General features: G+C 51.2%; 1 protein-coding gene across 1 annotated transcript in view; it reads right to left on the reverse strand.

The window, feature by feature from the left end:
• LOC119089878 (rhodopsin) overlaps positions 1-15,415 on the reverse strand; it is a 93,164-nt gene that overhangs the window by 39,893 nt on the left and 37,856 nt on the right. The window contains exons 3-6 of the mRNA XM_037212684.1: positions 15,302-15,400; positions 11,538-12,377; positions 11,374-11,474; positions 10,967-11,070 (exon numbers count right to left, since the gene is read on the reverse strand). Coding sequence (XP_037068579.1) covers positions 10,967-11,070; positions 11,374-11,474; positions 11,538-12,377; positions 15,302-15,400 — 1,144 coding nt within the window. The remainder of the gene's footprint in view (positions 1-10,966; positions 11,071-11,373; positions 11,475-11,537; positions 12,378-15,301; positions 15,401-15,415) is intronic.

Genomic DNA, 15,415 nt, shown 5'->3' on the forward strand with positions numbered 1-15,415 from the left:
TTGACGTGATTAGTCTAACGACCGTAATTTGTCTAAGTAAATTACACACACATGGCTGGGCTAATGTTTCCAATTTGCCGATGGAAATTAGCTTTTTAAGCGTCGACGCCTTGTAAGTGTAGACGAGAAAAAAGAGGAAGGAAAATTCTGAAACTTAGGCATTGTCTGCTCATGGGTCAAATGATTTTCCCTAAATACGAATGGTCAGGTGGGACGCTTCATGTTGGTCAAGCGGTAATTTCAAATTTATGAACAGCTTTTGGCTGCCGAGATTAACAAACATGCTGCATGCTCGAAGACCAAATATTAAGTAAAGAGCAAATTGTCATCTGCCAGCCTTGACACTGACGGGGGCTCTCCGCGCAAACACTGAACACATGTCCTGGCGAACTCCTCCTGGTGTTTCGGGACAGAGCAAACACGAAGAGATGAATGAAACGTTGCTTGCTAGCTTGTACAATCCTTATCAATCGTTCCTACACTTCGCCTGGCGGTGTCGTTTTCACACCCGCGTCCGACGAGCGGAGGCTTGACAGGTCCCACTATAACCATTTGGACCACGCCGTCGGAAAAAGCGGGGTCCTGTTAGTTGTCTTAATCATCCAGATCCCCGCTTTGGGGCAGTAAATCACTGGACGACCTTTCAGGTCACCCAAATGGTCTTAACGGCCATGTCATAAATAAGGCACAATGTTCTGGCCGACTAAGGAGCAAAAAGCCACGCCGTATACGCCAGCGTGTTCTTCGCTGCCATCCGATTTTAGAAATGCTGGTGTTGTTGGCCTTGGTGAATGAGTAAGCTCTCAAACCAGACATAATAATATCATTACGTACAAGATGCATCGTATTTGTATATGTATAGTTCTATATATATATATATATATATATATATATATATATATATATATATATATATATATATATATATATATATATCTCTCTCTCTCTCTTCTCTCTCTCTCTCTATCTCTATCTCTTCTCTCTCTCTCTCTCCCTCTCTTTCTCTCTCCTCTCTCTCTCTCTCTCTCTCTCTCTCTCTCTCTCTCTCTCTCTCTCTCTCTCTCTCTCTCTCTCTCTATCTCTCTCTCTCATTTGTACATCATATTTGCGACCGCCGGCAGTGATAATCCGAACAAGGTAGGGTAATAAGCGAACACCAATGCAGTGTTTCACGTCAACTATCTAACCATAATAACTTGCTTTTTGGGCCAATTTGTAACCCCTGAGATCGAGGAAGCTGGTTGAGATCACGCCTGCTTTGCATTGCTGCGCACGCATATCTTAGCTTTCGATCATCGGATTAACAAAAATTGTTGTATTTGTAATATGATTTTCCTTTTCGCATGCAACATTGCGGATTATATGCAATTCAATTTGGCGGGTAAAAATTACTTATTAGATCGAGCATTACCCTCTTTGTCCTGTGATAAAAAACATTTTACTACTACGCAACAAACCACATTCAACTTCATATGACGAACTCATTCAGCTGGCTGATATTGAAAACATATGCTAAAGACTTCAGTCAGGTCAGGTCGAGATCACAGGGTCTCAAATCGAGTCTCACCTATTGCAATGAAAACCATTGTGCGGATATTACGTAATGAGGGGCAGGACTGGGGTCCCTCGATCTGTGCTAGACACATCTTGCGACTGTAGTCACCGGTAATGGCAGGACGGGTCAGATGGCCAATACAATCGAAGGTCACTACTTTGGTTGACATTTAGAGGACCGGTAATCTTTGCGTGCAAGTACTCGTGAGCTTAACGTGTTCAAAACAACGAACAATCGTCAGTACAACACGTTTGCACCAAAGATTGCTAAGACTACGCATATCGGTACTTGCTTATTTTGCATTTACCGGACCCAGCTTGACCGCGATCCTAGGGTCCCTACGATTGGTTTCACGACGCTCGTCAAAAGGACGTTGATGTTATGGATTATGACAAATCATTCCTGTAACTGCGGGTTACAAATTACAGATAAAAGAGCAATTTGGACCTGGCTTGGCCTCTGATCGCTGGACCTCCCCCACTCAGGTGCAGTAATTCCTGACATCAAAGACGTCAGTATCGTTTTTATGTGCAAAACAAACAAGTCACATAGTTGAACTGCCAGCCAGCTGCATTATTAATTTAGCGGGAAACCTGACTGGCATGACCGTTACAAGTCAGTCATAGTGTGAGGCCCCTTCCGAACAAGATGCTAGCAAATTGTCAGGAAGTGTAAGAGCTACGTAGGTTGTCAAGTGCGTGTTCGAGGAACATTATTCACAAAGATAAGACAATATTTATAGCCTTATTCCTCGAATACAAACCAGGAGAATGGTGATACAGGTGTGCTGCTATTTCGGCAACACGCCTTTACCAAAACGAATAGCAGAAGACTTCTGCTATTCGTTCACAGAAGACATTTCCGCTATTCGTTTCGATAAAGACATGTTGTCAAGACACACCTCAGATGGGGAGGGGGATAAGGCACGTCTTTGTCCGTCAAGCGAGAAATAATTATTTTTTTATTAGAAATCAAACCTCAAAGCAATCCTCAAACCTCGTTAGGAGGCTAGTAGACAGCAGGACTAACTGATTAAAAGGAATTCACAGGCTGCTGGAGGGCTTGCATGAGGTCGTGACCCGCGTCAGTAACCACCCAAGCCATAGCCACCGGCATAAATGTCACCCTCAGTGCCAGCCAGAAAATACTGGAGGCTCTGGGAGCGTTTCCTGTTCCTGAGAAACTCCAAGTTTGTTGACCGCCATGCCCATACTCAGCCGTAGTCACGCAGTCGATCGCTTTTGCACTTGTACTTATAGACATGTTTCCGTGCCCGAATTAGCTTCTAAAACAGGCAAAAAATGCTTTAGAATCTGTCAATTTGGTAAGCCACAACACTGTTCCACCTATGATGACTTACTACTAGTGCCGACTCCAGCCATTTAGTTGTGAAGCGGGCATATGCATTTCAAGGTCAACAAGGTTTGTAATCTTTGGATAGCGTTTTCTAGGAAAACTCGCATGCAGATGGGAGAGCGCCAATGTCAACCTGGAGGCAAATGCAAGCAGCTAATTGCACTGACAAGGCACCTTCAATGCAAATAAAGACGCAAAGTCAACTTGAAACAGGGACCCGTGTCCTTCTGGTTAAATGTATGGGGGATGAAAGAGGAACGCTCTCGAGACTAAAAGGTCCTCACCATAAGATAGCTTGAGAGAGGTGTATAGGCGTTATGGTAAAACGCTACGAGGTTCGCTTATGAATTTCATTAGTGAGACGTCACCATGCCAAGAATGGCGAGGTCACGAGCGAATGGCATGTGACTGCAAGCTGTAAGCGATCACGGCGGCGTAAGGATTGCGTCGCCTTTCCGACCTTAGTCGTATCACTGGCAATGTGACAGCTTTGCCTGCTCTGGTCGGTACTTGAGCTTCAACCGATCACATCCAATATTCTTCAACATTTGTAGCCTTCTGTTGATCCCCGCCCAAGGCCACCGACTCCCAGATGTATCGTGCGCTTCGGTCGCCATCACGCACTCTCGCTTCAAGATGGCAAACCACCAAAACTCGCGTTACCACCTCGTGGTTCGTCGTTGCTGTCGCGCTCTCTGACCTGCCCGCCATAAAGACTCCGGTCGGCCCTATGACACCGTGTATTGCGCCAGCCCTGCAGCTAGCCACGACATCCCGCCTGCACAACAACGAACAGCTGCGTCGCCGTCGGTACCGGTCGGACCGGTGCGACAGTGGAAGCAGGCCGGCGGCCGGGGCCTGACGAGCCAGCGGTGTCCCGATCCAGCGCAGGGCGATGACCTGACCCAGCTGGCCGGTGCGCGCCGGCCGCCCCGCACTCCGGCCGCCGACAGCCGGCCAGTGCGCCGCCCACGCCACAGAAGTGAGCCACTGCCGCCGCCGCGGCGGCCGCCGCCGCCACGGTGACGTACACGGCAGCAGTGACCGACAGAACGCGCGGGGGGCGGGAACCTGTCGCTGATGTCACAATGACGTCAGAGGGACACGCGCGCGGCGTCAGTGACGGACCGGACGCGACAGTCGCACGCGGTGCCGACGGAGAGGGCGAGGGTCGCGACGGTCGGCGCAGACACTCCGGAAAGATCAGACGGGCGTGAGTCGCTCGGGCCGGCCGGGCGCCCGGACCGGACCTGGGACCGTCCGTTGGCCCGGACCGGACCTCGGGCCGTCCGGGTGCTCGGACCGGATCTCGGACCGACGACCGCGGCGGGCGCGGCTCTCAGCCGCCCGACGCACAGCGAAACACCAACGTACGTACGTGTAACACCACATCACAGAGACAGGAAACGTGAACCAGCGCTCGGACGCCGCCATGGCGCTATCACATGGCACACGGCATACACGTCAAGACCTCGGTCACTGGACACTAGCCGTCGACTTCATATTTGTACGCTCATACACCAACAAGCCGCAAAGGTCGTATCGTGCGACACTCATTACGAAGCATTCGGGACACTAGGCAACGCGTCAATTAAAAAACATCCGTTATCGGTGTAATGTAAAGACTGCTGGTAGGAAACATCGATATGTATCAGATGAGTGCTTTGATATTTTGCTATCGCCTTTGATTTTGACTGTACCGATCGTGCCGGACATCCGCAAAATCAGAAACCCTGCTCACGCCTTTTTTCGTGACATGGGTTGCAGAGCACTTGCGTTGCGCGCGTTATCCGCACCACGCAGAGGAACTCGGGCAATGCGGTCATGGGCCTGTACTTACCACTAACCCACAGCGCCAAGGACTCGCTGTGGCGCAAAACTGGCCGCTTTGTCTTTACTTGCAACGTCCCGCTTCAAAAGCGCCTTGAAACACCATGATTACTCCCCTATGCGTAGACCTGCGTGCGCAGTTCTGGAACTTACGGGCTTCGTGATGTCCCTACTTTTGCACGAGCTACACATGCAATGCGCATCATCTCGTAACAGGAAATGTAATGATATGACAATTAAAAGCCTTTGTCAGACAATGAGATACAAGCCACGATAAGTGTACGTGTAAAGTATGCAAGAAGTCATCACAAAATATTGCGTGGACTGTACCTTTTGATTGACCAAATGACTCTTGCACAATACCACGAAATCCCGTTTTCCACCCACGTTCCAATGGTTGTCAGCCAAAACGATGGAATGTGTACACCAGTCACATTCGAAGCTGCTGACACTCACTTGGTGGATCCTTGGCCAACCTTGCGGTATCCAGAGATTTTCAAAGGCGTTTTCAAGCACGGTATGTATGTATATATGCGATACGTATATACGCACATACGAAGGTTGCGTACTACTGATAACAAAACACAAATTGTGACGAAGGTGTAGCCAAGAAAGAAGGATTTTTGGAGTAGTACCTCCTCCCTAGGGGTAGCGGGAGGTCCCTAGTGCCGATGGTCATAACACTGAATTAGCATTGAAGACGCCTGATGGGCTAGTTAAACACCACAAGTTGCCCTGAGGCATCGAAGCAGCATCCAGGTCTAAAAAGGTCATCAAATGAACAAGAGTCCCCCAAGCGACGAGGAGGTTTCCCGTTGGCTGAAACGGCTCTCAGTTACCCAAAATGACCTTTTCTGGGCCTTTTCTGAACCTTTTCTGGACCTTTCCCAGTCACGACGCTGGAGCGTGTTGAGTGATGATGTCTGCTAAGAGACTGTGCGTCAAATGGCTAAAAGATAGAAAGGTAGCGAGATTAGCAACATCGTCAGTCATATGGCGGTGGCAGCTCGGTTTTTCGGATGTCTGTGTTTTTCCGATAGGCCACTGGTGAATGGGAATTGCAAACCTGATCAATAGGTATTTAGCTTAAATCGTGCACATGGTTTGTACATATGGCCCTCTGACTTCTGAACAATAGCCTTTAAATCGCAAAAACCTTTCAACTGTCAAATCAACAGTGCACATCATGGGACATTTGACTGGAGTGCCATGCATTCACAACTGACTAGCATTTTAAAGGCTCCATTCGTCCAAATCATCATTTCATCAATCAATCATTTCGCGAAACGGAGCCTGCGCTCGCTGGTTGCTTTGACGGCGCCATGTCTTTTTGACGAGCGAAGACGAGCACTGCTTGATGCAGCTATGCGCATTATGGCGCGCCATTCTTTGAAGTTGTGGTGGGCACATTGCAAGGCATTGTCGTAACGGCTGATAAATGAGTCAAATTTTTCGAGCAATATTCTAATTTGAACGAACTACAGCCTTCCCCATTCGATGTAGTGACTGAGACCGCACGGAGTGACACGAAACCGCCCAATTTGACAGAGGAGAGAACAGCCAATCTGAACAGTATCGAGCATGATCCAGAGCGTGTGGCCGGCTACCCACTGGGGCTCAGATGCCGCATACCGACGATTTTAAGCGGCTACATGAGAGTGAGTTGCACTTGTGTGAGCACAAACTATGGGTCCCAGACTTTTGGACCGTTTAACACGCGCTCCGGTGGGAGCCCGTTTGACCTCTAATGGTTTCTCCAAAATAACTTTCGAGCGGCCCAGTTTAGCCATATCAAACGTGCCATGGACATAGCCTATCAAATATAAAATATTTTGGTACAAGCAAGTTAAAGTTACCTCGTACGGTCGCTGACCTTTAGTCAAAATAAGGTCATGCCTGTCAGCGAACGCAAATCCTGGTGAATAATTCACTCTGATGCGATAGCGGAGTGCTGGACGAAGTCGTGCATCTTTGAGACGGCTCCTTTGACAACTAGACAATTCACTTTACAACCATAACTAATTCGACTGCACTTGGGCAAGGTATGGTCAGGTCGAGGTACAAACCAGTCGCTTCTTTCTGCAAACCTTATTTCGTGGGGTTTGCAGACATTGTTAAAGTGTTAACTCTCCTTTCAATTCTTTATCACCGAAAGGTCAACGAATGTTATTTTGAGCGTAATGAAGCTTAGAAGAGGTCACTAGCCTATGAGGACTGTAGTCAACTTTTTGTTTTTAGGAACTTCCCTTAGCGTAAACTTTGTCGCTTATTGTATCTAAAAAATAAGGAATTGCAGTTTTCTGGGTAACTGTGACCTTCCGAAGGTCACACAAGATTAATTATCTGAAATTTGCACCAGTGACATTCAGCTCAGCAGAAAAATCAAGGTTAAAGGTGATTACATATGCAGGCCTGAGAAAAATTCGGACGCCGATCTTGAGTTTGGCCATGTTTGACCTTATTTGACCCGAAGGTCACAATCAAGGGACCTAAAACATCCGTCCACGTGCCACGCCAATCCGTGTGCCAATCGCTATATTAAGCTAACACTGTTCAACCCGCCGATGCGCCAGTAATCGATCGGAGGTGACAAAGCTCACCTCTCATAAGCGGTCTAAAAGAAAACAGGCTGTGCTACGCCGAATCAAATTTGTCCGTGCAAACCCCATGAACATGCATTTTAGTTCACTTCGGTCACTGTCCACTGCAAATAATCAAATTTCATGGAGCGCTCTGATGAGTCGCCAAAAGCGTAATTAATCATGCATTCATGCATTTCCTGAACTACGACTGTTCGGAATGGCCCAATCATTAACTAGAGATACGTTATACAATGCAGTTCGCGGGCCTCGACAGCGAGCCTCTGTCTACTATATGGTAGAAAAAGTGGACTTTTATGGTATTGGCCCTATGGACATATTTGCATCAGTTTCCAGTTACATCTGACTGTCATAACCAAGACTGTCATGCTCTTCCTGGTGACAAGTGAGAATTGTCATATTCGTTACCACCTGGCTCGTCGCGAGGCCTGGAGGCGAACTCAAATCCGAAGCTGAGACAATGCCATGATGCCGGGGCCTAAGGCGAAAACAAAGCTGGTGGCTTTGAGGTTTGGAACTGCGAAGCAGAAGTAAAAGCCAGTAGCTTTTTGGTTTGAAAAGAGCAGGCCGACTAAGAAGCCAGTGGCTTACAACTTTGTACATGCGAGGCCGAAGCAGAGCCCATCAGTTTAAATTGACGGGACGGAAGTCGATGTGGAATTTGGCAGGCGACGTTGTTTTTCGAAACCAAGACTGCTTTCGCGTTTTGTGAAACACGCATGGATCAGAAAATATAATCAAGGTTCTGCAGAGCGAATTAAATGGGGTGTTAGGATTATAAATGGAGTACCTTTTCGGATTATTGTCATCATATGTTAGTATCAACGAACTGTTTCGGATAGTTTGGCTGGTCCTGGAAATGGCCGGTTAGTTTTTGAACTTTCAGTGAACTATGTGTAGCAGCCTTGAGAAGTGTGAGGTATATTGGGGTGACGTGCCAACAACACAGTTTTCTGTAAAGTAAATTCACAACTGTAGTGAGAGAAAAAAAAATCAGCACGACGAAGCCAAAACTATTAGCTCAAGATTGCAAAAAGACCCAGCATGAAACTCCAGAGCAACAATTCACTTTATTTCAAACCGAAGCTCAGCCCGAAACCAGCTGTTAAAAAAATGATACAAAACCTAACCCGTTATCGAAGAAGCCGAAGCTGAAGCCTACTCCGTTCCCATGTCCGTTCTTCACACACTGCACAATTGGTTTTCCTGGTATCATAATAAACAAAACGTCATGGCTGTACCAGTCAGTTCATAACATGACTTGGGTACGCTTCAATTCCAGTAACCCTTGGCTTATAGCTGTCTCTTAAGCTCTCCTCAACAGATAGGGAAGTTCAAAAAGGCTTTAGGTTTTGTTGTGCCACTTAACGTTTCCTCGTTAGCTGGGAACACGCACAGTTTCAAAATGAACACAAAAATAATACCTCTTACTTACCTCGGCCTAAAAAGTACTTCGGGTAATGATCAGCTTGTCATGTGGACAGCAGGAGAATTCAACGGCATTAAAATTGTCCTGTTTCCCACTGATCTTGTGAAATTCGTTTCCTACCTAGTGACTTTCGTTCCAAGCACGAAGCTTAGTGGTTACTTTGAACCGCTCGAACTCGGAAGTGACCCGAAGGTTGAATATTTTACTGAGCTACGTGAGCAGGATATTCGTTAGACACGACCTTTACCTTAGCGACCACATTTTTGCAAGTTTAAACAGAGCAGCTCGCCACCAGGAAAAGTGTTGACCTGCCACGTGTAACTCAAACACCAAGGTACTGAACTTCAACTGAATAATTTTACGATACAGAGATGCTGCGCCTGAGGTGAATCGTTACATAGCGGCAATTTTGTATCCGCTTGGATCTTAACAGGTCAGTAAAGTATCAGCGCATTAGAGCGTGCGACACATATCGATTAATTTCCCACGTGCACGAGTGAAAAACACGCATTCATGAACCCGCCCAAGCACTGAAATGTTTGCGCACAAGAACATAGTTTGAATGGCAAAACTGCTGAAAAGCGGAACAAGCATCCATGAAGTCACACGCAACGCAAGCATGGATTTTCAGAAGAAAAGAAACTGCGAGCAGGCGTGACTGTGTAGACGTACTGCTCGCAGTGGTGCAGTGCGGCGATCAACCATGAACTATTGCACGAGATATGCACAAAATTGAACCACCGAACGTTTGGCATGATTTTTGGATGCTGCAAGACCGCTCTTTATAAGCTATACGAACCAATTTCCGAAGTGAAAGAGCTGTGAAATGATCCGAAAGTTAGGCTAGTTGGCGCCGAGTATGATACTTTCTGGCGGAGCGACGGATTTTTCGGCTATATGTGAACAGCCAAAGGTCTTTGGTACTCCATGGGCACGCAACAAATGATCAGCATCTGCATAACGTCTAAACAGCATGGCTGGTAAAACCCCAAAGTATGTGTGCGTCATATTAATTCATAATGTTCGAAAACTGATGTGTTCGGATGTTATTCGATTCAGACTAAATCGAATTCGTTCAGTTCAAATAAAACATTTAAAAGTTGACGTTCACGATACTGTTCGATCCATAGCATAGAGTAATGAGCACAGGCTGGAAACTCTAAGAGATATATCGTGGGAACGCACTGAAAGTTGCGACGGATTCATTAGCTATGAGTGAGAAAAAAAAACAAACAAAAACCGGTTGCTGATTCCACCAACAGCCCGCGCTTTGGAACTTCGCGAGAACGCTTTTGATAAGCTTAGCTTAGCCGAAATCAGCCAGTCTTTACAAATATTGACTCAAGTGACGAGTGTGTCCCTAGTTCTCCAGTACGGAGCATCAGCCCCGCACGCCCCATGGGCAAATCCCTGGCCCCGTGCGGCCTACGACCACGCGCAGCAAAACCATGAATCCAGCGTCAGGCGTGGTCATTCATATGAAGTCTCGCCCTCCCTCTTCACAACCTCGGCAACGATTTGGCACACTGGTCACCGTGCTTACGCCCCGGCGAACTCCGGGGAGGATTGGAACACTGGCCCTGTTGTCACCTTGCCTCACCCCAGCCAGCTCGCTCATGACGCCCGTGCACGGGAAGGGGTCCACGCAGCGGGACGGCGCGTGGGCGTCACCCTGCCGCTACTGCTGACGCCAGGGAAGAGTGGAGGCATGCTGGTGGCTTTTGAAATCGTGCCAACCACATCAGTCGGTCGCCTTTTCATCTAGATGAGAAATTTTGGTCGGGAGCATAAGCCGTATTTTGGACGGGCCGATGCAATTTGAGGGTGGACGTGGCATGAATCCAACAAACTGTGTCGGACGCGTGCTAGGAAGAGCTCATGGCTGAGACGGCCGAATGATGGCCTCAGAGGGGACTCACTGCACCGTTACGGTTCGAGAGCTGCCAGGTGCCCCGTAACGCCAGCGCCCACGAGCGCCCGTTCCAAGACTGCCCAACGCGTGTCTGGCCCCGCGGCTACAGCCTGAGTAGCAGCACGGAGCAGTGTCCGTCACTCCTCCCTCCCCGCCCGCTCCTGCGCTCCCCGCCCGCCATCACACCATCTGCGGCTCGACCGAGTAGGCGCGCAGCACCGGCGGCCGCCGGGGCGCCAGCTCCTGCCAGGCCGACTCGGCCGCCAGGCTGGCGCTGCTCTGACCGGACCAGAGGCGACCGGCGCGGACCGGCCGACCCTCCGCCTGCTCGGACAGCGAGCCGCCGCCCTCCGACGACGTGTCGGCCGGCTTATGCAGCCAGACGCGGCTGCCCGAGTCGGAGCTTGAGGGCGGCGTGGCCGGCGGCGCGCGCGGCCCCTCCGCCGCCTCCGCCGGCGAGGACGAGGTCGAACGGTGCAGGCGGCCCGAGAGCGAGCGCGTGACGCGGCGGCGCGCCGCCTCGCCCGTCAGCAGACCGCGCGCCGCGCGCGCCGCCTCCTCGTCGTGCGGGATGGGCAGCGGAGCGCGCGCCGGCGGCCGTGGCGCTGGGAAGCGGAAGGCACGCGCGGCGAGGCCGGCGGCGCCCAGCGCCAGGCTGGCCGGCGAGTGCTCGGCCACCGGCGAGCCGGACGAGCTGTCCGAGTCGGCGCCGATGGCGTCCGTGGAGCGGGCGCGGTGCGGCTCGCGCGGCTCCAGCTGCTGAGACATCTGCGCCCAGGTCAGCTCGGACGCCTGGCGCCGCAGCCGTGTGTGGTGCCGCCGTCGCCGCCGCCGCCGCCGCCGCCGGCTCGGAGCCTTCATGAAGGCGTCCGACAGCCGCCGCTGCAGCTGCTTGGGCAGCTGCATGGTCAGCTGCGTGGCGATAGACGGCCGCTGCAAGCAGGTGCGCGGCCCGCGCGCCTGGATCTCCAGCTGCATCTCGGACTTGTACAGCTGCTTGCGCACAAAGTTCTTGAAGATGCGGCGCAGGTTCTTGCTGCGGCAGCCGTAGATGAGCCCATGCAGCGGGCTCAGACAGAGCAGCAGGTGCGCCACGAACACGAACCGCTCGTCCACGACACGGCCTGCCACGCTCTCCCACGCCACCACGCTGCCGAACGGCACGTACATGAGCAGCAGCGGCAGCAGCACGTTGATGGTGGTGCCGAGCGGTGAGCGGCTGCGCTGCGCGCACTCGATGCCCGTCTGCGGCACGGCCAGCCTGGCGTTCATCGTCACCGCCGACACGATGGCCGACACGATACGGCTGCGTTGTGTCCGCGCCACGATCAGGATGCGCACGTTGAAGAAGACTATGAGCGCGGCCGGCAGCAGCAGCATGCAGCACACGTACAGGATGCCGAAGATACCGTCGGCGAATCGGCGGAACTGCGGCAGGCAGAGTCCGACGCGCGGCCGGAACGAGAGGCCGGCCGCGAGCGGCAGCAGCACGCAGCCAGCCGACAGCGTCCAGCAGGCGGCCAGCGCCGCCAGCGTCTTCCACTTGGTGACCGAGTCGTTGTAGGAGAGCGGCACGCAAATGGCGGAGAACTTGTCGTAGTTGAGGCCGCAGATGGTCCATAAGACGACTGCGTGCAGGAGCAGGGTGAGGCCGCCGTACAAGGCACACTCCACCTTGCCATCCAGCCAGTCCTCCTGCCGGGCATGCGCGGAGCGGTGTCATCGGAGCGGCGGCGACGGTCGTCCATAGACAGCTAACACCAAACCAGCAGACCACCTTGCTAACAAAGTTGGATAGTGCGCGAGCCAAAACAGGTGTGATGCCAGTGGTTCAAGTCAACTTCGGTAGGATTTTCCTCAAACGGTTCCTACCCAGAGATGGCAGCAACTGGGGAGTGATCGATCGTCCTACCGTGGCACTAACGCGGCGCCAACCAGCGCGCGCGGCGGTCGGTTTACGGGCATGGTCGGTCTTCAAATACTCCCCGGTCTGGTGACCCAAACCGAGGGCACGGTCTCGCTATGCGCCAAAAAACAGTCCTCTGACCACCGGGCCTGTGAAAATGGTTTGGGCCCGCTGTATGCATACGCGCTTCGACAGGCAACTGCGCGTGCGCGCGCGCTCGTATGTGTGTGGATATGCAACTTATGCTCTGAATATGGCATTATCAAAAATATGTATAAAACGCGGGGAAAATGCGTGAAAATATAAAGATATCTAACAAATATTTAGACTTGAACTATCTGTTTCGCGTTTTTTTCCTGTTGAACCGTGTGCAGATCGAACGGCGGGCTGCTCAAAAGCGAACATTTGACAAGATGCACGTGCGCAGGTGACAACATGCCACGGCCAATTTTGTGCCCGAGCAAATAACGAGTAGCGCATGGCGCGCCACAAATTGCATTTCAGCCCTTTGGTTTTGCAATGACGGGCGGAAAAGCCGAGCCGCGCTAACCGGCGGGCAGCCGTTCGAAATCGCGGTCACATCTCGGCAGCCGCGGGTCGGAGCGACCCGTATTTTCCACGTGTTGTGACACATCTCGGCAACCAGAGCCGTTGGAGGCGTAAATTCAACTTCAAAATGCCAGCTAATGTACGGTCTGTGGTTCATGTGGCTAACAGGGGACTGTGCGACGCGCCTTTGCGCCGTTATCACCTCGTCAGCCTGGCATGTCGGGATTCGGCAAAATGGTGCCAAATGCAACACGATGTTGTCGAGACCATCGCCAGGATCCTGCCAAAATTTGTATCGCCACACGCGCGCATTCATCGGCTGTATTTACGACACATTTTGTTATCATTTTGTACACTCTTCCGTTCAAACATCAAGCTTGCCCTAATACTTATGAATTTTCTTTTTCGCGACGTCGACCGCCCAGCCGCCTCCCCCGAATAATTCAGGTTAAACGTTGGAAGCGCACGTCCAGTAATCGCCGACAGTCATCGCTGTTTTATGCATCTTTAGTTCATTCATTCGTTGCGGTCGGAAGCGCTGAGCCGAGGTAACAATAGCGGGCATAGTTGTAGCCCTTTGCAGGTCATTGCACAGATTAGACAATGTAGCAATCTGATAACAATGTGACAGAAGACAATGCTATATTTTTAGCTATATATATATGTACATATATATATATATATATATATATATATATATATACATATAACTTTAATACAATCAGCATAGTGTGCAGGAGCCTGCAAAGGTTGCAGCCATAAGACTGATCGGGTTAGCTCTCAGGGAAGTACGCTGCCACGGACAATCAGACCACGGGCAATGGTTTCATTTTTAGAATATCTGCAGAGCACGCCAGTGTGAAAGCCCAGAGCAACGTTCATAACTAGGAGCTGCAACATAGCTGGCATCGGCGGTCATTTTCCTTTACTGAAGCATCTGGGTGCACTTTAAGGCCCAAAGAACTCAAAAGGCATTTGAAAAACAGCAATGGAAGCTGCACATGTATTGACTTCGACTTGGAAAGCAGACGTATGATGGCTACAACTCTACGTCCTTAATATCGTGCCACGGCTGTTGTGCGCCGCTGGGTTTGGGGGCCTCATCAGCCGGGCCGAAAGATTACGGGTTATGGCACCTGTGCACGCTATGGAAGCATTTGACTCGGGTTTTAATTAACACTGCCCTCACTACATGCTGTTACCTCTTAAGACTACTGGCAAGTGGTCCGTACTCTGTGATGACCGGTTTCCAGGACATGGGTACGAACGACGCGGAGGCGTGGTCGGCGACTTCCTGCTTGTCCTCTGATGCCGTTTAAGTCAAAGTGCTATTGGGTACAAGTGTTTGGGCGTTATTTCGTTAAGCGATGGAAAGCAGCGATAATTTCCTGGCTGGCAGATTTGGCAGGCATGGTAAGCATTTGGCAGGGTAGTTAGAGTGCGCCTAAAAACAATCTGCAATACATTTTGCTGATCGATGGGCAAGTAGGTTAAAAAGCAGTCCAAACGTCCGTGGAGATACTTCAAGGCTGTGGAGGGCGCCGTCTGTGTGCTGAAGCTGTGCCAGCACCCATCTCGTCTGTAGCTAAAACAGGTCTTGTATAAGCAAACAGGTGACATGGCAATGAAGCACATCTCTCGGCATGTTTGGCCGCTGTCGGCACCGAGTCAGGCGCCGTTTCCGCGTCTCCCGCTGAGTGTCGCCGCGAACCGCACCATGCGGGCATGAGGCGGATGAGTTCTTGTCGATTTTTGTAAGTTTTGAGGAGAGGCCAGCGCAGATTTGTCACTGTGCGGCTGGGAAACCAGAGGTAAGGTTCGACTGAGCCGTGGACTCGCCCCTCCTGGCTGGGTGAGAGGCAGGTGACGTCACATAGCCTTAGAAGCTGAGTGTGTCGTAAAGCCGCGACAAAGTTGACGCGGATTTGTCAGAAAAGAAGCCAGGCTGGTGAATGCGGGGAGTCGAGTATTCGAGAAACCTCAAGGTGGAAGCATGCATCGGCGCGTGTCCCACCGACCCACCGCGCTGGTGTCGCAGCCACCCGTACCGGCTGCTCTCGCTGCGGGGCCAGCGGAGTCGCGGGCCCGGCGCGGCGCCCGGACCCCGTCGACACCGCGCTGGACACACACACTGACCTTGACGTAGGTGGACACACACACTGACCTTGACGTAGCTGGGCACCGTGGCGACCAGCGTGCCCACGCTGAGGCACACGTCCACCAGCGCCAGGTGCAGAATCAGTATGTTCGACCCGGAACGGTACTGAAATGCGGACAG

Source organism: Pollicipes pollicipes, unplaced genomic scaffold (assembly GCF_011947565.3).
Source record: "Pollicipes pollicipes isolate AB1234 unplaced genomic scaffold, Ppol_2.1 Scaffold_3087;HRSCAF=3621_pilon_pilon_pilon, whole genome shotgun sequence".
Lineage (NCBI taxonomy): Eukaryota > Metazoa > Arthropoda > Thecostraca > Pollicipedomorpha > Pollicipedidae > Pollicipes > Pollicipes pollicipes.